The 21000-nt window shown below is 40.7% G+C and overlaps 1 protein-coding gene across 3 annotated transcripts in view; it reads right to left on the bottom strand.

Annotated features, from left to right (window-relative positions):
• Positions 1 to 21000, bottom strand: part of TUBGCP4 (tubulin gamma complex associated protein 4) — a 36231-nt gene that overhangs the window by 5764 nt on the left and 9467 nt on the right. For 2 of the 3 annotated variants that reach the window (XR_004301011.1, XM_032417268.1), the window contains exons 5-13: positions 20666 to 20722; positions 17582 to 17661; positions 15006 to 15207; positions 12050 to 12215; positions 11691 to 11815; positions 4958 to 5008; positions 4430 to 4535; positions 2617 to 2724; positions 2030 to 2168 (exon numbers count right to left, since the gene is read on the bottom strand). Coding sequence is in view for 2 of the 3 variants with exons in the window: in XM_032417268.1 (XP_032273159.1) it covers positions 2030 to 2168; positions 2617 to 2724; positions 4430 to 4535; positions 4958 to 5008; positions 11691 to 11815; positions 12050 to 12215; positions 15006 to 15207; positions 17582 to 17661; positions 20666 to 20722 (1034 nt within the window). In the remaining variant the exon portion in view is untranslated. The remainder of the gene's footprint in view (positions 1 to 2029; positions 2169 to 2616; positions 2725 to 4429; positions 4536 to 4957; positions 5009 to 11690; positions 11816 to 12049; positions 12216 to 15005; positions 15208 to 17581; positions 17662 to 20665; positions 20723 to 21000) is intronic. The other variant, XM_032417270.1, reaches the window with a different exon arrangement.

The raw sequence follows: 21000 nt of genomic DNA, 5'->3' as shown, positions 1-21000 counted from the left end.
AGGGAATACATGTAATGTTATAAAACTAAATATTAAAAGGACAGAAAACATGGCTGTGGGAGAGTGGTGACCTTGGGCTGGGGGAGCCAAGAGAGTGAGACTGGGAAAGACCATTATTGTCGGTGTTCCAGTTTCTGTGCTGGGAAGTGGTTTTATGGTGTATGTGTAAGAAGGAAGGAGGGTCTTGCACGGACCAATAATAAGAATGTGTTAGGAAGCAAGGATTTCAGTTAATCTGATTTTCTGTCCTAAAGAAGAGAACGCAATCGAAGGGTCCCTAACTCCTGCCTCATGGCAAGCTCAGGGGCTAGCTCCCTAATGCTGAGCCCCATGCTGAGAACACACATGGGAAGAACAGCTGATTCCTAGTGGAACTGGATATATACTTGTTTGTAAGCAGACTTGCAGAAACCAATCTGATTTGGTTTTTAAAATCATCTATTTCTAATGGAACAACATAGTAAAAATAGTATACCTTGTTTGGATTCTGATTTGAACAAACCGAAATATAAAAAGACATTTTTGGCTAACTGGGAAAATTTCAGTCTGCACCAGATATCAGATAAGGACTTATTGTTAATTTTATTGGCTGTGATACTGCATTGTAATTACATTAAAAACATGCGTTTTCCGAATTGCACAGCAGTGGAGTGAAAGGACATGCCTGGGCTTTGCTGAATAAGGCTCTAGCGAATACAAGAGATGGAACAAGCAGCATAATGTTGACGGTTACTGAAGCTGGATAATGTATATGTGGGGGATCATTATAGTCCATACTTTCGTTTATATTTGGAAATTCTCATAATAAAAAGTTTTAAAAAATACATCTGAGATTGATTTCTTCAAGGGTGTTCAGAGTGTATCAGGTGAGGATGTAAATGTTTGCCTGTGGGACACTGGGAGCTGTGAAGGCTCAAGGACAAGGCCCGTGCAGCCTCCTCAGGTGGGCTGTGGGCTCTACACCTGCCACAGAAATCTCCCTCGACCAGCCTCGTCTTCTCCAGTTCATGCCTAGGCTCTCATACCCTAAGCTCTACCCAAAAAGGTGAGAGGATTGTGAACAGGAGCAGAGAGATGAAGAGAGGCCCTTTTGTTCATTTATTTCCCTTTCCTCCATTCCTCTGGCCGGAGCACAACAGCTGCCGTCCTCCAACCACGGCAGGGGCCAGCACAGGATTTGAGAGATTCATAAATGGTGTGGGGACGGATTCCACAGGCAACCACTAGCCAAGCATGCTTCTCCAGCCTCCCTTCCCCTAGAGCTCTGCTTCCTTGGCTTGGGGACATGAGGTCCTGACGGAGCCGAGCAACAGCACCTGGCAGGCTCTCAGGATAAAGAACAAAGCTGATCCAAGAGCCTCTTACCACGTTGGTCCTGCTCCTGTATTCCACTCCAGCTTAGCCATCCCCACCGCCTCTCCCTGGGTAAGAAGGTGATCTCTCTGCAGTGGCTCAAGTCCACAGCAAACACTTGAGCTTAGAAAGTCTTCCCAGGTAGATCAACAAAAGATTACAAAAGTTTTAGGGAGGAAACTTGCTAGTCTGATGGAATTACCCACAGCCAGCTTCTCCATGTGGCGCCCAAGACTGCACCTTCCAGAGGCCACAGACTGGCAGGCTGTAAACTGCTGATTTCGCAACTTAAAAAATGACAACAGGGGCGCCTCTGTGACTCTCGATCTCAGGGTTGTAATTTCAAGCCCCACGTTGGGTATAGAGAGTGCTTAAAAAATAAAACCGTTTTTAACAACAAACGCACACAACCACCACCACCACACTGATGATTTGAGGGTTTGACCCTCCTGTTCGTCCCAGCACCCAGCACCCCCCATGGCCTCGTGTCCACAGCTTCACTTGCTAAGGTTTTCTGTCCAGTCCACGAAGGCCCCTGAGTTTGCAGCCTCTGATTCACAGACTGTGTGCACCACCAGCTGCGTGGTTATCTTGCTCCCACCAATTCTATCCCTTGATCATTTCTACCCTTGGAAGTCAAGTCATATTTACCAATGAGAAATTCAGAAATACTCACTTTTCCAGAACAGCAGGGGTGAAGAGAATGTGCAGTGGCCACTGCACTTTGTAGGAGAGACCTAGGGCTGCCCAGCCAGATGCAGGGGCTTCCCGGGGAGAAGTTTCCCGAGAAGGCCCTTCTCTTCCCTGAGCAGCATCTGTTAAGAGAAAAGACACTTGGTTCATCTAGAACCAGGGCTTTGACAAGGTGAGTCACATTCATGAGGTGAGTGCTCACTCGAGCCTGCAGTGTCAGAAGCATATTGGCGACAAAAAGGGGACTTGCAGAAGAAGGCAAGGAACGTCTATGTGAGATTCTCTTAGGAGGTCTTTCTGATTTTTTTCAGCCTTAAAGTCTGGTGGCTGGAAATAAAAAGAGACCATTCTAGCAGCAGGACAAAAACAAAAACAAAAACAAAACCATGGCCTGAGCATCCCACTTAGCCTCTCTGGACTTCCCTTTCCTCCCATATAAAATAGGGCCCCAGACAAGGTGACTTCTAAGGTCCAAAATGATACGGTTTCTGTGGAGGTGGGCGGAAGCACTGACGGGAGGACAGATGATGAACCCGTAGGAGCAGAAAGATGCAAGAAAGAATGGCAAACCTTTATGCTCCTTTCCGTGATACTCAATCGTCAAGTGCAACAGAGGGAGAAGGTTGTCATCGTCCAGCAGGACCTTGTGTGCGGACTGCTGGAAGGCCACATTCACATCTGCAAGAAGGAGCACGTGGGCTGACAAGAACGTTAGGCTACATGACAGGCCCAGACGCTGCTGGCTTTCCACTTCTGCTCCAGCCTGCCTGACGCTAACCATAGGACGCCGTGGAGATGGGCTGCTTTTGCCTGCCTCGCATGCAGTTCTCCTTCTCTTGCTGATAATAGCACCCAATTTTCCTTGGAGAATCATCCCTCCCAGTATTATCCAAGTGGTTCAGTGGGGTTGACAACACCTGATGCTAGGGGTAGGCAAGTGACCCAGGCATGCTCAAATGGAATATAATACTCTACCTTGTTACACTGTTTTGTTTAGGGACATGAACATGACTCAAGCCAGGCCAATCCAGAGGCTCTATTCAGAGTAGAGCCTTTTTTTTTTTTTTTTAAGATAAACAGGGACTTAGTGGGATGTGAGCTTGGTTGGAGGCCGTCTTGCTACCATATGGAGCAGGCCTGTCTGAGAAAGAAGGCAGAGGTGAAAGATGGAATGACAAAAAGTCCTGAAGGCGTCATGTGAGCCACCAGATCAGACTTTGCCTAAAGCCTTCATCCTCTGACCTTTTCAGTTATCAGAATCAATACATTTTTCTTCCCCTTTGCATGAGTTTGAATTGGGTTTTCTCATATCTGCAATGAGAAAAGTCTTATGTGAGTACAGTGGCCATCTATTGTTTTATAGAGTAGGAAAAAAGGTAACCCTGTTGTTTCCCCCCATTTTCTTTTTTTGATTCTGATCCTTTCCTGACTCTCCTCATGTAGTTTGGTTTTTGCTTGTTTGTTTTAAAGATTTTATTTGAGACAGAGAGAGAGAGCACAAGCGGGGAGGAGGGTCAGAGGGAGAGGGAGAAGCAGACTCCACTGGGCAGGGAGCTGGATGCAGGGCTCAATCCCAGGACCCTGAGATCATGACCCAAGCAAAAGGCAGACACCCAACCGACTGAGCCACCCAGGTGCCCTCTCCTCATGTAGTTTGAATGGGAATGGTGATCATTCCCATTAGTCATGGGTGAACCCTTTACTGAAGTAGGCGTATCTTAATGTCTGACATCTTTGATGCGGGGGAATATATATGATCTGGACAGGGCTAATGAAAACCCTTTCTTGGAATCTTTTAAAATTTGCTACCAGAGAGACTGGATTTGGCTCCTCTAGTAGACACTGTGAGGTGGTTCCTGGAAACTGTTGCTGGCCATGTTTCCAAATGGGACTGGAAGGCCATGAGAGAGCATGGAAGAGGCACAGACAAGATACAGTAAGAAAGAGAATTCTAGCAATATTCAAGTCCCTGGTTTCAGTTGTTCTGAAGTCCAGCTATAGTCCTATCCCACTGGAGTTACAGATAAAATAGCAAATAAATTCCCCTTTTCTACCTAGGTTAGTTCAGGTTAGGTTTCCATCATTCACAACTTAAAGAATTCGAATACAAGTGGCAATAAGTAGCGATATGTCCCGTGAGGAATGTAGGACTATAATCTGATAAAATACCTGATTTATACCCACTCTTCCCGGAAGGATCAAGAGGCTACTCCCAATGACCTCAGTGTGCAAGCTCACCTGAAGGGCCTTCCATCTTTGGAAACACTGCTCTCTAACTCACCAGGCTGCTCTTACGTGGAACAGACTGAATGGTTCAGCAGCTATCGAGAAACACCCTACAACATCAGTCAACTGGTAATTCTCAGGCCCACAGGGCAATTACCATGTTCAGTTACTGCAGTGGGTGGTGTTTTTAACATGTGTTGAGCTGTGTCAATGAAGGCCTGAAACAGTTCTCCACGTCCCAGAAGGTAAAAGTCTTTAATGATCTGCGGAAAGAATTTCAATTTATAATTCAGTAATCTAGCAGGGCCAGGAGCTCCTCATTGTCATCATTATACATGAAGTTTCTAATCTCATCAGTGTGAGCCCAGCCTACAGAAGGATATAGGCTTTGGGCATTTCACATGGGCATACTTTGCAACTCCTCAAGGCAGGACAACTGGTATGTCTTTAGTGTCATTTATTCATTGGCAACACAAGTATGTTCTCCCAAAAGAAAGTAAACACCCAAACCTTTATGCTATAGTACACGTGTAATATTAGGGAGAGTTTGCCCTCCTGGATGAGGACATGTGAGGCCACTCTGGAAGTCTGGGTACAGGCAACCAATGCTTTCAGGAGAGCCTAGAGAATAAAGTCACTGCCCACCAGCATCATTTTAAGAATTAAAAGACAGCTAAGCTGTTACCTTCAGCTGACCCAGTAAATCTGATTCTTCCACCATCAGCTTCCAGAGATGCTGTGAAAAGAACAAAACAGGGACAAAATTTCATTCCAAAGAAAAGTTCTATCAAGAATGGTTTTGGGGGCGCCTGGGCTCAGTCGTTAAGCGTCTGCCTTCGGCTCAGGTCATGATCCCAGGGTCCTGGGATCGAGCCCTGATTCAGGCTCCCTGCTCAGTGGGGAGTCTGCTTCTCCCTCTGCCTCTGCCCCTCCCGCTCATGCTCCCTCTATTTATCAAATAAATAAAATCTTAAAAAAATAAAAAAGCTTCTGCACAGCAGAAGAAATAACAAATTTAAAAGACAACCTCCAGAATGGGAGAAAATATGTGCAAACCACATATTTGATAAGGAATATCTGAAATATATAAAGAAGTCCTACAACTCAATAACAACAACAACAAAACACAAACAATCCAATTAAAAAATGGGCAGAGGAACTAAACACGTATTTTTCCGAAGAAGACATACAGATGGCCAACAGGTACATGAAAAGATGCCCAATATCATTAACCATCAGGGAAATGCGAATCAAGACAACAATGAGCTATCATTTCACACCTATTAGAATGGTTATCATCAAGAAGAGGTAACAAGTTGTTGGTGAGGATGTGGAACAAAGTAACCCTTGTGCTCTGTTGGTGGGAATGTAAATTGGCTCAGCCACTATGGAAAACAGTATGGAGGTTCCTGAAAAATTAAAAATTGAACTACCATATGATCCAGAATTCTACTTCTGGGTATATACACAAAGGAAACGAAACAGGATTATCAAAGAGATATGTACACTCCCACGTTTACTGCAGCATTATTCACAATGGCCAAGATATGGAAACAACTAAGTGTCCATGATGAATGAACAGATAAAGAAGATGTGATATATAATGAAATATATTTCAGTCATGAAAAAGAAGGAAATTCTGCCACTTGTGACAACATGGATGGACCTTGAGCATAGTATACTGAGATACATCAGAGAAAGAAATACTGCATGATAGCATTTATATGTGGAGTCCAAAAAAGCCAAACTCATAAAAACAGAGAGTAAAATGGTGGTTACCAGGGGCTGCGGGGTAGGGGGATAGGGAGATGCTTTTTAAGGGTACAAACTTGCAACTAGTAGGTAAGTCAGTCCTGGAGATCTAAGTCATGGTATAGTGAACATGGACAACAAAGTTGTACTATAATCAAATTTGCTAAGAGACTAGATCTTAATTATTCCCACCACAAAAAAGAAATGATAGTTATGTGCTATAAGAGGTGCTAACTATCCCTACAATGGAAATCTTATTAGAATACATAAATGTGTCAAATCAACATGCCGTATGTAATACCTTAAATTTATACAATGTTATATATCAAATACATTTTGATTAAAAAAATAAAAGCACATGTATTAACGGTGAAAAATAAAAAATGAAAACACGTAATAAAGATCCTCAATAAAACAAAGTTTAAAAAAAATTGTATGTTCAGGATACTTTGAGAAGAGTTATTTCAGGGAATGGGTGTGCTAGCTCTTCTATGATGCATTTAGAGAAGTGTTTATAAACACTTGTAATAATGGTATTTATAAAAGTGGTACCTAATTGCTATGAAATGAGTGCTCAAGTGCAGGGATATGTTTGCCATTCAGCAATGCATTTAGAGAAATGTTTAAAATAATGATATTAATGATGGTTATAGGAACATTTTGTGCAAGCTTAAAAAAAGGAATAAACTATTGATACATGCAACATGGATTAATCTCAAAATAATCATGAGGAAAAGCAGCCTGACCCATCTCCTCCCCCAAAAGAGTACATACTGTTTGAGTCCATTTATATAAATTCTAGAAAATGCAAACTAATCTCTAGTGACAGAAAGCAGATCAGTGGTTGCTTGGGGGCACGGAGGTAAAAAGCGTTGAAAATAAAGGATGGAAGAAGATATGAGGTAAATAATGACCTGGAAGAGAGGTGGGTAATGACCTTAACTAAGAAAATAGATTTTAAGTAAAAAAAAAAAAAAATTATATATATATATTATATAGAAATAAATATATATCATAAGTGATAAAGAGGACATTATATATACATAAAAGGAAAAACAATAAATATATATTCATTACAAATATGCACATGCCTAACATACAGCTTGGAAATGAGATATTAGAACATGCATAGAACTCTAGACTCACAGAATATATACTCTCTGAGCACAGGCAGAACTAAAAAACAAGAAACAGGCCCTACCTTAATCCATAATGGAAGCCTCAATCAACTCCAAAGGACCTATCTACAGACTGTGTTTTCCAACTATACTGCAATCAAAATTAAAAATAAATCCCTGGGGTTAAAAAGAAAATCAGAAAGAAAATAAAAAATTATTTAAGAACAGGATGATAATATATATACTCCATGCCAAAAACTTGTAGGGCAAGGTCAAAGCAATATGGAAAGTTTTATATATATTTCCTAGGAAGCAAAGGTTACAAATAGAAAAGTCAAGTTTTCGGGCGCCTGGGTGGCTCAGTTGGTTGAGCGACTGCCTTCGGCTCAGGTCATGATCCTGGAGTCCCGGGATCGAGTCCCGCATCGGGCTCCCTGCTCAGCAGGGAGTCTGCTTCTCCCTCTGGCCCTCCCCCTCTCATGTGCTCTCTCTCTCTCTCTCAAATAAATAAATAAAATCTTTAAAAAAAAAAAAAAAAAAAGAAAAGTCAAGTTTTCAACCCAGGAAACTGGCAAAGAGTAACAGAAAACTCAAAGAAACAAGAAGGAAGAAAAATAATAAAGGCAGATATCAATGAGATAAAGAAAAAATAGGGTAATAAAAACACAAGCCGGTTCTTCGAAAAGATTAATAAGATTCAACAGTAAAAGATTAAAATAAAATACAAAGTAAAACAAATAGCTACAGATTTTCTAAAAAATTAAATCTAGATGAAATGGGCCTTCCTAGAAAAGTAGAAAATACCAAAATTGGTACAAGAAATAAAGGTCTTGAACAGACTAATGTAGGTTTAAACACACTGAATTGGTAAAGATTTTCCTCCCCCCCTCCTTTTTTAAAAGATTTATTTATTTATTTGAGAGAGAGAGAGAGAGGACACATGTGGGCGGAGGGGCAGAGGGAGAGGGAATAGAAATCCTCAAGCAGACTCCCTGATGAGCGTGGAGCCCCACGTGGGGCTCTATCCCCAGACCCGGAGATCATGACCTGAAACAAAATCAAGAGTCAGATGCTTAATCCACTGAGCCACCCAGGCTCTCCCAAGATTTCCCCTTCTTAAACAACCTAGCTTAGATAATTTTTCAGGTAAATTCAATAAGACTTCCAGTAACAACTCCTATCTTATATTAATTATTCTAGAAAAAACAAAAGTGATAGATACCTAGCTCATTTTATGAGGCTTATACAGTCTTTATTCTGCAACCACATGGCAATAAAACCAGAATCATCTAATTTCACTAGTAAATGTAGATGCAAAAATTCCAAGTATTATACTGGCTGACCAAATCCAACAGTGTATTAAAAAATACAATCTCATGTTTTCAAGTACAGTTTATCTCAGGAAGATTCAACATCTGAAAATCTAACCGGGAATTTACCCTATGAGTAGATTGAAGGAGAAAAAGAACCCAGAGCAAGAAACTGCACCATCATCGATATAGAAAAAGCAGTTGATAAAATTCAACATCTATTTATGATAAAAACACATAGCAAACTAGAAAGAAGATAACTTTTTTAACCTGATAAACTTATGTTGCCAAAAGCCTACAGCAAACACAGTAATAGAGAAACTGTCAATGCATGATCTTTAAGAGCCAACAAAGCAAAAATGCCCACTATTGCCTCCAGTGGTTAATACGGTTTATATCAACTATCACTCCAGCTGTTTAATGTAGTATTAGAGATCCAAGACTGTAAGAAAAAAAAAGAAGTCTAAAATTGGAAGTTGTAAAACTCATTATTTCCAAATGATATGATCATTACTTAGAAAAATCAACAGAATCAACAAACTATTAGAACTAAAAAAAAAAGGGGGCGCCTGGGTGGCTCAGTCGTTAAGCGTCTGCCTTCGGCTCAGGTCATGATCCCAGGGTCCTGGGATTGAGCCCCTCATCAGGCTCCCTGCTCAGCAGGAAGTCTGCTCCTTCCTTTCTCACTCCCCCTGCTGTGTTCCCTCTCTGTCTCTCTCTGTCAAATAAATAAAATCTTAAAAAAATTAACCCACAAAAATTAATACTGCCATTTCTCTACATAAAAACAGTAACCAACAACAAAAAAATCAAAATAACAAATATTTAGGAATTAATTTTCAAAATCTTTTAAGTACTAAAAAATATACAGAAAAGTACACAAATAATAAGTTTACAGCTTGGAGAATTTTCACAAATTGAATACACTTGTATAACCAGCACCTTGAAAGCCCTCTTTCTGTCCTTCCCATTGACCAAGGACAAATACTATCCTGACATCTAACACCAGATTAGTTCTGCATTTGAACTTTTTTTTTTTTTTTGGAGAGAGAGACAGTCAGGTGGGGAAGGGGCTAAGGGAGAGGGAGAGAAAGAATCTTAAGCAGGCTCCATGCCCAGCTCAGAGCCCAATGTAGGGCTCAATCTCACGACACTGAGATCACGACCTGAGCTGAAATCAAGAGGTAGATGCTTAACTGACTGAGCCCCACCCAGGTGCCCCTGCATTTGAACTTTTATATTAAACTTTATATTAACTGTTTTTGAACTTTATATAAATTCATATAGTATATATACTTAAAAAAACAGAGAAAGAGAAAACCAAAAGGGGAGGAGTATGATATATTTCCAAGACACTCCCCCCTTTTTCCTTCTGAAAAGTAAATTCTATTTTCATTACTAGAAATTGTTATTTTAAGAGAATACCTTTAAAAAAGGCCTATTAGCTACAATTGTAAAAAACTTCAGTGAGTCTGAACTTCCATTCTTCATCTATCATTTTTACAAACTGGAAATGTAATTTCTACCAATATCCACATTTCAGAATTTCACAAGAAAAAAAAATTTGAAATGTTGTATAACTTCAATAAGATTTTTACTTTTCTCCATGAATTAACTCCAGAGTTATCACAAGAATAATAAAAGAACAGAAACAGATTTAATAAAATAAGATGAAAGGACCTCAAGACACCAGCCCCCTAGACAAGGGCTGCCTTGGCTATAGGCGGAGGGGCAGGATCTTGAAATTATGACAGGACAAAAGCATGTATTCTAGAGAGTTTAAATATTTACTTGCCCATAAAAAATCAAATGAATGTCACCTTATGTTCTAATATTCTGTCTCCATTACAGCTATCTGCCATGCCTACAATTTTTGAGACAGTGACTGGAAAAGGAAATCATATTCACAACAGATTACTATGCTTCCATTGTGAGGGTATCTGATGCTAAGCTTCCTAGCAGTTCTAGATCCTGCAGTGCCCTGGGTATGCTTCAAAATGACTTGCAGTGGTTTGTTTGCTGGTTGTCTAGTTGGATGGTGTAAATACAAGTACCTACTCCCTCCCTCCCGATGTAGATCTACCAGTCAGCAGCTCTGGAGGTGAGGACTTATACAAGTGCATGGTTTTTTTTTTTTGTTTTTAAAGATTTATTTATTTGACAGAGAGAGACGAAGCGAGAGAAGGAACACAAGCAGGGGGAGTGGGAGAGGGAGAAGCAGGCTTCCCGCTGAGCAGGGAGCCCGATGTGGGACTCAATCCCAGGACCCTGGGATCATGACCTGAGCCGAAGGCAGACGCTTAATGACTGAGCCGCCCAGGCACCCCTACAAGTGCATGTTTTAAGATTTTCCGAAGCAATGCTATGCACAGCCAAAGTTGAAAACCACTAATATAGTAAACAAAACAACTGACTAAACTAAAAATCTCATTTCACATTATCAGACGCCTGTGAGCCAAATTTTATTTTAAGCCACAGCACAGATACACATCTGAAAAATCACTGGTCACAATCTAAGTTGGTGGATGAAGCACAATTCACTTAAGAACACTGAACTAGGGGGCGCCTGGGTCAGTTAAGCCTCTGACTCTTGATTTTGGCTCAGGTCATGATCTCAAAGGTCCTAGGACTGAGCCCTGCATCAGGCTCCCTGCTCAGTGGGGAGTGTGCTTGTCTTCCTCTCCCTCTGTTCCCCTGCTCGTGCTCGCTCTAAGTAAATAAATCTCTTAAAAAAAAAGAACACTGAACTAGGAGTTATAAGACCTGCTTCTGACGTCACCTTTGTTACTTACTGTGCAACAGCAGCCAAGTTAGCTTTCTATTTTATTCATTTGTAAAAATGGAAAAATAATACTTGTTCTGTGTTCCTCATAGGGTTATTATACCCATAAATGAAAAAGGAATAAAGCCATCTAAAATATAAGGCGCTAAATTTATAGTCAAAATCCGTTGATTCCTTGCAATTATTGCCAACTACGTTGACAGATTCAAAATGATGACTGTCTGAATTTGAAAGTGAGACCTCCCTTTATTCAAGTAAGTAGCTAGCTAGCAAACTCCTGTCAGGTGTGAAGACTAAAGCAGTTCCGCCTCTATTATGAAAAACTTCTTGCCCTTTGACTCTCACAATTCCCTCCAAGCTAAGTTCTAACCACATAAAGAAGCAACGGAAGTTGTACTCAATTTCTGGGGAACTAGTCTGTTTTCTTGCTAAGAAAGCCGACTGTGACATACAAACCTCGGCCACAGTACTGCGAATACGATCCACCACCTGCTCGAAATCCACGAGGCTGAAGAGCGGCTGCTGTTTGAGCCGATGTAGCTCTGCAGCAAAAGTGTCCTCCTGGTTCTTCAAAATGGATCCTGCAAAACAGGCAGGCACCATTGAAGGAAGAGCAGAGCAGGACAGGCAAGGATTTCTAGTCCCCTAGAAATGTAGCTCCTTCCCCTGCTTCTCACATAAGCGTGTCATGGTTGTGCTGCAATCTCGGTGCATCAATCTTATTAGCCACTCCCTCGGACCAGGCGTACACTGGGGCCACGCGGTATTAAAAAGGGCCTTTGAAGACAGGGCACACTGGGCAAGGAGGTTCTCACCTTTCCTAGTCAGGTTTACATTTTGATTCTCAAACATCTGGACAGATTCTCCGACAAACAGAATTTTTTCAGCAACCCTCACTGGAATGTAGGATGGCAAAATCTCCACTCGTAAGGAAAACTGCTTTAGAGACGGTGCCAGCATGTTCTCTTCCTCTATCAGGCGCTACTCAAGGAAATAATCCACATCAGACATGATGTATGAAGGAAGAAGCAGAAAGCAAAAAACATCACTAATTCTCCCAACCCATGATTTATATTTTCTAGAGGTAGGGACTTTACTTTTTTAAAAATTTATTTATTATAGAGAGAGAGCGCGTGCAAGTGGGGGAGAAGCAGAGGTCGACAGAGAGCACCTCAAGCAGACTCCATGCTGAGCGCAGAGCTGTACATGGTGCTTGATCTCACCACCCTGAGATCACAACCTCAGCCGAAATCAGGAGTTGGATGCTTAACCAACTGAGCCACCCAGGCGCCCTTAAGCAGGGACTTTAAACCTGAAGTTGCACAATGCCTAAATTACCAGTGTCAGAGAGATGAACATATTTCCATTTTCAGACAGCGGGACAGCATGGTGGAAATAACAGTGTTGTGAGGTTTTTTTTTTTTTAACAGCTTAACAATAACCCACAACCCTCAGACCAACTGAGGTTTTTTTTTTTAACATTAGGATTTTAGTCCTCACTCTGCCTTTACTACATAAGAATTTGTGCAGATCGGGAACCCGGTTTCCTTACCTGTAGCATGGAAGAATTAGTCTTTATTTTTTCCAGGTCTACAGGTCTGTGACTTTATTATCTCATCATATATGCTGGCTCTGCCCAGCTCTTTACTAGTACATAGCCCGAGTCATTTAGCCAAGTGGTTCTCAGTGTGGCTCATGGACCAGCAGCATCAGCCTCACTTGGAAGCTTGTTAGAAATGCAAATTTTCAAGCCCCTCCCCAGATCTAGGACAACCTGGGAGATGAGGCCCAGACATCCATCCGTGTCTTAACAAGCTCTCCAGCTGATTCTGACACACGTGGAAGTTTGAGAACCACTGATCTGGCCCATGAAGCCCCAGATGCCCACCACCCAATCACTCAGGCCCTCACATTTCTCCAACTTGCTTTGGATTTAACTCTTAACCTCCAGCTCCAACCAGGAACTCTGGGCTCCACAATCCTAACTTTGAGCTCTGCTGTTCACGCTTTCTGTTTTGTGCTCTAATGCAGGCGGTCCTCAGGGCAATACCCAGACCCTCTTTTCTTTTCCCTCTCCTCACTCTTCTTAAACAATCATATCTTCTTCCATCACTGAATATTGTAACAGGTGTTCTAAATCTTTTTATATCACAGGACTCTCTGCCATTATATAAAAGCTATGGACCTTCCAGACAAATATACAAACATACATTTCACAGAACCTCCTGAAGCCACCCATGGGCCCCAGGTTAAAAACTGCTATATGCTGATGACTCCTTAAACTTTATCTTCAAGCTGGACTGTTCTTGTGAGCTATAAGCTCAACCCACTGGACATTTCTTGCAAGTACCTCAAACTCAACATGTCCAAAATTAATTTTTTTTTTTTTAAGTAGACTCCACACCCAGTGTGGAGCCCAATGCAGGGTTTGAACTTATGACCCTGAGATCAAGACCTCAGCTGATATCAAGAATCAGACGTTTAACCCCTCAACATGTCCAAAATTAGATCCATCTTCTTTCTCCCAATACCTGCCAAACACATTCCATATCATTTCTACCCACCTAGCCGCTGAAGGCAGAAACTTGGGTTACATTCTTGATTCTTCCCTCTGGACTCCTATCTAATCACTAAGGCCTACCTAGTCCACGTCCTAAATCTCTCTCAAGCCACTCTATTCTTCTGCATATTTACTGTCACCACCCTTGGTTTAGGCCACCATTATTTTTCACCTAAGTGTCCCCAACATTCTCTTAACTGACCTACCTGCTGCTAGTCTTAGTTTTTTTTAAAAACAATTTACCCACACATTATCCAGAGTCATCTATCGTATCCAGAGTCTGATTGTGTGAACCTCTTGCCTAAAATTCTTCACTGGCTCTCAGCTCTTTTGAGGTTCAAGTCCAAGTTCCTTCCCATTGTTTACAAGGGCTTTCATGATCTTACCTCAATAATTCCATTGGCTGCGACTTCCCAATCCCCTCCACTGTCCTTGCACTTTGTATTTCAGCCTTTACTTGACCATTTCAACTGAATTACTACTGGTTCCTCAAGTAAGCCATGTCTTTCATGGTTTTTGTACTTTGTACACATCCTTCCCCCTGCCTGGAACATTTCTTGATCTCTCCTCCTAAACTCTGCAATTTAGACGTACATTCCACTGAAAAGCTTCTCTAGCTACTCTAAAACCAAGTTCTGAGAACACCCATACTTACTAATGTCACTGTTGACTTTTCTACATTTTCCATTAAACAATAAGTTCTTTAAGGACAGGGTCTGCTACATTTTATTCATCTACTTCAGTTAAGCACCCAGTAACTCTCCTAGAACAGTGCCTGGCATATATGTAACAGGCATTCAAGAAAATGTTGTAGCAGGACAAATGAATGAATAAACGGATCAATGGATGAATAAAGACAATACAGGGCTCTGGGGACTCTAATCGAAACTCCAAGCTACATTTAAAAGTTATAGGATAGCTACATGGCTACCTTAAGAGACAAGACTTACTAATCTCATAAATGCATATACTGGGAAAAGGGGAAACAAAGGACTCTCACAAATATATTTTCTATTTCGTAGTCTCACATTAAGTTAGGTGTTAAGAATGCAGATAAAACCAAGTTCAAGTGTTTATATCTGCAGAATTTGTGAAAGATGCTTCAACTATGACGAGCTGGGAACTGGGGTGGAAATCACTGAAAGGTCAACTAGCTATAGACTTTCCTGACTCCTGGCAGGAGTATGCTAGGCTTTCTGCTATGCTCTCACCAAGTCCTGGAGTTCTCTCAACTGTTTTCCTGTCAGTCCCCCGATGCCCAGATCCTCCTCATCCTCTTCTGGCTGGGCACTGACATTACCGGAAGAGGGACCCTGTTTGATAAAGAACTCTTCGTGCTGGTCCAGGAGGAGTCCATGTAGCATCCAGGCTGAGAGCTGCTTATACATGACCCCATGACACACAGCTAGGATCCTGAGTGGAGAGAAAAGTAGGAGCCTTAGAAGTCCACTTAACGAACATTAAGCCCCATATGGGCACAGAGGCCGTGCTCTAAACTGTGACAGGATAAACAGAAGCCTGAGAGTCTGATGACTCAGAAGGGAAATGACCAATTAGGCTAAAAATAATTGTGCTATTTTAATTTAAATGTTTGTGAATGAACTAAGTGATTAAATTTCCAAACTTATAGGCTACATACTAAAGTCTAAATGCTCAGTAAACATTCTGCTAGTTTTTTAGAAGAGGCACATTTTCTTTCCTCCTTTTGTGTAGAGTTTCAAAACAGGGTTCTTGTTAAAATTAAATGCACTTCTAGGAGTCTTTCTGGCTAACACAGTATTAAATTTGTTTTATTTTTGTTGGAATCACATAGGGAGAGTAAATTCACTCTGAGAGAGACAAGTATACCTGAAGAAGTATAATCCAACAAAATGCAGAAAGGTCGTTGGAGAATGCGATACTCTCATGGTCTCAAAGGATCACTTCCCAGATAACATTAATTACAAAGAGGAAAATGTGCCTTTAAAATGGAGCTATCTGACAGAAAACACCTACGCCAAGTGATCAAGCTATTACACCACCAATAATGGAACACACTTACTTTCTGTGCCTTCCAATGTGATGCAACAAGAAATAATACGGCCTATGGTATGTAGTGTTCTTGCCAAAAATGTTTAACGTAAATCTAATCATCAGGAAATAATAAAAAAAATCCAGGTCGTGTAACAGTTTACAAGACAACTGGTCAAGACTCTTAAAATGTCAGTTGTCATCAAAGATTAAAAAGGCAAGGAAGGGCACTGTTCCAAATTAAGGGGACTCAAAAGAGGTGACTGCTAAATGCCACATGAGAACTCGGACTGCATCCGGGAGTTCAAAAAAGAACAATGGAAAAGGACTTCTGGGGGACAACTGGAGAAATTCAGATTTATTTTGGATAATATACTATTGAATTAATGTTAACTTTTTTGGGTGTAATATGGTATTGAAGTTATATAAGAGAACTGAGGTTATATAAGCCTTTTTTCTTTTTTTAAAAATGGGAATTATGTTTTTTGTTTTATAAAGATTTTATTTATTTATTTGACAGAGAGAGACACAGCAAGAGAGGGAACACAAGCAGGGGGAGTGGGAGAGGGAGAAGCAGGCTTCCCGCCCAGCAGGGAGCCCGATGCGGGGCTTGATCCCAGGACCCTGGGATCATGACCTGAGTGGAAGGCAGACACTTAACGACTGAGCCACCCAGGCGCCCCATAAGCCTTTTTTCTAAAGAGATACAAAACTGAAGTCTTTGGTAGTTAAGCTTTTCAAATGATTCAGCAAAAAAAAAGTAGTATGCGTGTGTGTATATTTATATATATTTACATGTATGTATTTCATAGTCCATATAGAGGGGAAAAAGAAAAATGTGGTCAAATGTTAAAAAAAATCAAATGGGGGGCCATTTACATTTTGCACATTTGAGTATTCGGTCTACAAAGTTTGGTCCCTGCAAATATATAACAAACATGCACTTATCGTATGATCTGTGTAAGATTTTATATTCCATGCACAAAATTGTGTATATTTATATAGAAAGAAATATACAGCAAAAGTTAAATTGTGTATCTCAAAGATTAGAAAATATTTCTATTTCTTCTCTTTGCAGGTCTGTATTTTCTACAATCAAAATGCAGTTCTTTTATTAGGAAAAAAAAAAAAAAGCCCAGTAATAGAGAATTAAGTTCCTTAAGCATGTTCTGGAAAGTTTCCTTTTGTGGATTCTAACAGTATTTATATTTATAATATATTTAATTTTAATTTTACATTTATAGACTATCAAGTGAATACACCTGTACTTAGCTTTCTTCCGCTGCTGGTAATTTTCTAATTTCCTGATATAACAGAAAACATTGCAATGAGTGTTTCTGCATATGGTTATTTTCTTCTTTCGAATAACTGTTGGGATAAAATTCCTAAGAGTGGCATTATGGGATTATAGAGTATAAACATTTTTAAGGCCCTTGATATGAAATACCAGCTACTCAAAATACACATGATTAGATGTAGCTACTTTATCCGGCACATGTAATGGAAATTCTCCAAGGATAATGAGATCCCCAAATTAAAAAGCATTGCTTCAAGGTTATCTAGGCGACTAGATCCTAGCTTTGATACTCAACACTTCATAACACTCTTTTTGCAGTTTCTGAGCTATCATACATGCGGGTTTTTATGGATCTTTTCTATCCTGGTCATAACTTTTCCCAGAGGGAAATCTGAGATGAGCTGAAAATAAAACAAGTGCAAAGTCAAGTCACTTGATCACCCACCCCTGCCCCCAATTCCCAATTAAGCCAGGACTTACTTTTCTAGTGCACTTCGAACAGGAGGCAAACCTCCACAGCTGTGTTTGTATACCGTTTCCAGGATTTGACAACCATGAATCTGCACAAAATACAGCCTTGTCAAACTTGATTCCATTTTAATAGTTCATGTAGCACAAACTCATATTCTATATTCAATTCAGAGGGCACAATCCAGCGGATGATGGGGATAAAGATCTATGTATAGTTCTGATTCTGACTCCAATTCCAATGTGTTTGGGGGGCGGTTTCCCCCACAACACCAAGCAATTCTCGAACAGCAGCTGGGTGTCCTACAAGTCAACTCAATTCTGACACTACCTATCCAGAATATCATCAGATTCCACAAGTTAAGGGGTCAGTCCCACAAGACTGTCCTCTGCTTCTGACACCAATCTCAAGCCCAGGACTGACTGGCTGATAAATCAGAAGTTCCCATGACCCTCTCCTTGGATTCCATTAATTTGCTAACACAGCTCACAGAACTCAGAAAACCCGTTTACTCACTAGATTACCTGTTTATTAAAAAGCATACTAAAGATATGAATCAACAGTCAGATGAAGAGATGCATAGTGTGAGGTCCCAAACAAAGGAACTTCTGTCCCCGTGGAGTGTGGGCCCAGCAGCGTAGCATGAAGAAGTATTCTGGTTCATCAACCTACAAGTTCTCTGAAAGCAGTCCTTCTGGGTTTTTATGGAGGCTTCATTACATATGCACAAGTGATTAAATCACTGGCTATTGGCAACTGAACTCAATCTCTAGCCCCTTTCTCCTCCCCAGAGGTCAGGGGTATGAAAGTCTCAATCCTCCAATCAAATGGTCGGTTCTCCTGGCAACCAGCCCATCCTTAGGTGCTTTCCAAAAGCCACTTCATTAACACAGACTCAGGTGTGGTTGATAGGGGTTTGTTATGACTATCAAGACACGTTTATCATTATCACTTATGAAATTCCAAGAGTTTTAGAAGCTCTGTGTCAGAAAGGGGATAAAGACCAAATATATATTTCTTATTATAGATCACGATATCACAATAGTTGTTCTCAACAGTCTGGACCCTCAACCCTCCTTACTCCTCTCCACCCCACCGATACCCCACCAGCAGCAGCAGCAGCAGCACCTGGGAGTGAGTAAGAAATGCAAACTGTTGGGCCCAACCCCAGCCTTACTGAATCAGCATCTCTCGGGTAGGGCCCAGCCACGTGGTTTTAACATTCCGCTCCAAGTGATTCTAATGTACGAGGAAGTTTGAGAACTACTGCGCTAGAGAAACCAGAATCATTTAGAGTTGAAATTCCAAGCTAAGAGGTAAAGAAAGCTCTTTATTTCAGATTAAGGCCTAATTCAAACTATTTATAAGGCACACACTTTTCCAAAAATCTGTTTCCTCCTTCTATGTCCTTCAGGCTCTCTCTCTTTTTAAAACTGCTTTACTGAGGTATAATTTATATACCATAAAATTCATCCATTTTAAGTATACTGTTCAACAATTTTTAGTAAATTTACAGTGTTGTGCAACCATTGCTATAATCTAGTTTTATAACATTTCCATCACTCTAAAAGGATCCCTCATATCTGTTGGCTATCATCCCTGTTCTCCCGCCCCCAACCCATGTTCTTGAGACCTCATTTTTTAACTCTCTAGAGCCAGAGCACACTGGCTTCTCTACCACCACCCGGGCAAGGAGGAAGATTTGCCCACCTGCAACCGCTTTACTCAGTTTCTACTCTTCCTGTGGTCGATGCAAACTGAAAGTCAACTGAGACATGCTGCTAAGCATGGAACGCTTATACTAACTCTACTTACCTAGAAGGTCCCCTCCAACTTGGGGGGACAGTTTAGTAGTGTGGTTAAGAGCATAATCTTTTGAGTCAGACAGACCCGGGTTTAGATCCCAGCTCTACCATCTCCATCTGTGTGACACTAAGCACATTACCTAACCTACTTGACCCCCTAGAGGACTGAAAGGGATCAAGTATGTGAAGCACTTAGCACAGTGCCTGGTATACAGTAAGTACATAATAAAAGCTGAGTGTTATCTGATGAGGGTAATCAGCTTTCAAGAGCCAAACAACACCTCCCCTACTGGCTTTGCTGGCTCAGAATAAACTCAGCACAGCAGAAATTTCTATACTTACACAGCACAAAAAATGAAGCAGCAACCTGGCAAAACTGGTTAACTAGTTATTATTTATCAAGGTAAACACTCCTAATAATCTAAGGCACAAATATAACAGCTTAAAAACATACATGAGCTGAACATATTTAATCCATTTGTCCTTTTTCATCCAGTTATGGACTAGCAGATTCTTCTAATGTGAAATCTCAAAGCATTTTTTCCTTGGTTATTACCTCTGCCCAGAAAAGGCATTCTCCTGGTTTTGGGGACCCTCATTTTTCAATGCACATGATAAAAACTTGTGATAAGAACAGGCATATTTAATAAAATAAGCATCTGTGTTCCAACCCATGATCTAATTCTTAGAAAACTGCCAGCATCCTAATCATAAATCTATTATACTTTCTAAAGATGAACTTTCCACTTCTCAAGATCCATATCCAACATTTCTTTTTTTTTTTTTAAGATTTTATTTATTTGAGAGAGAGAGAGCATGAGCCAGAGGGAGGGGCAAAAGGAGAGGGAGAAGCAGACTCCCCGCTGAGTGGGGAGCATGACATGGGGCTTGATCCCAGGACCCTGAGATCCTGACCTGAGCTGAAGGCAGACACTTAACTGACTAAGCCACCCAGGTGCCCCCATATCCAAAAATTCTAAATCCTTAATGTAAAATGCTCTCACCTCCAGATACCATCCATAGCATTTTGCTCTTACCCAGCAGCATTCTGGGGTACATCTATTAACATTACCCCCACCTCTGGATCAGGAGGTTCTTAAGGGCAGTCTTGTAACTCATTTTTGCATTTCTGACATTTAGCATGATACCCAAGCAAATATTTTTAAAAGAATGAACAAATAAATGACAACTACTAAAAACTAGGGTCTTCAAAAAAGAATGTAAGGCAAAATTAATTATGAATACATCCTTGGTGCTTACCACAGCAAAGGAAAAAAGGAAAGTTCTCACCTTTTGACTTTTAATTTGTTCTACCACAACCATTACAGAGGGAAAAAGGAGCTGGAACTGCAAAAATCAGAGAATGATTAGGAGGGTACATAATCAAACACAAGGAAAAAAAAATTGATTCAGGAAATGCTTTTGTTTCTAAATAGTCCCACTTAACCCAAAGATGGCAATACCACAGAACAGCCAAGATCCAGTATCCTAAGGCAATTTGATATGGGTTTGGCTGCAGAGAGAGAATGACAGATATAAGCAGTTTCTATTTCTGAGACTAGCATAATTGTTAATATTGAAGTCAACATAAGAGCATTAATATCAGACATTAGATTTTCACTAAA

The sequence above is a fragment of the Phoca vitulina genome, unplaced genomic scaffold, assembly GCF_004348235.1.
Source record: "Phoca vitulina isolate PV1807 unplaced genomic scaffold, GSC_HSeal_1.0 scaffold20, whole genome shotgun sequence".
NCBI classification, from domain to species: Eukaryota; Metazoa; Chordata; class Mammalia; order Carnivora; family Phocidae; genus Phoca; species Phoca vitulina.
The sequence above is the reverse complement of the archived record's forward strand: the minus strand, read 5'-3'. Positions and strand labels throughout refer to the sequence as shown.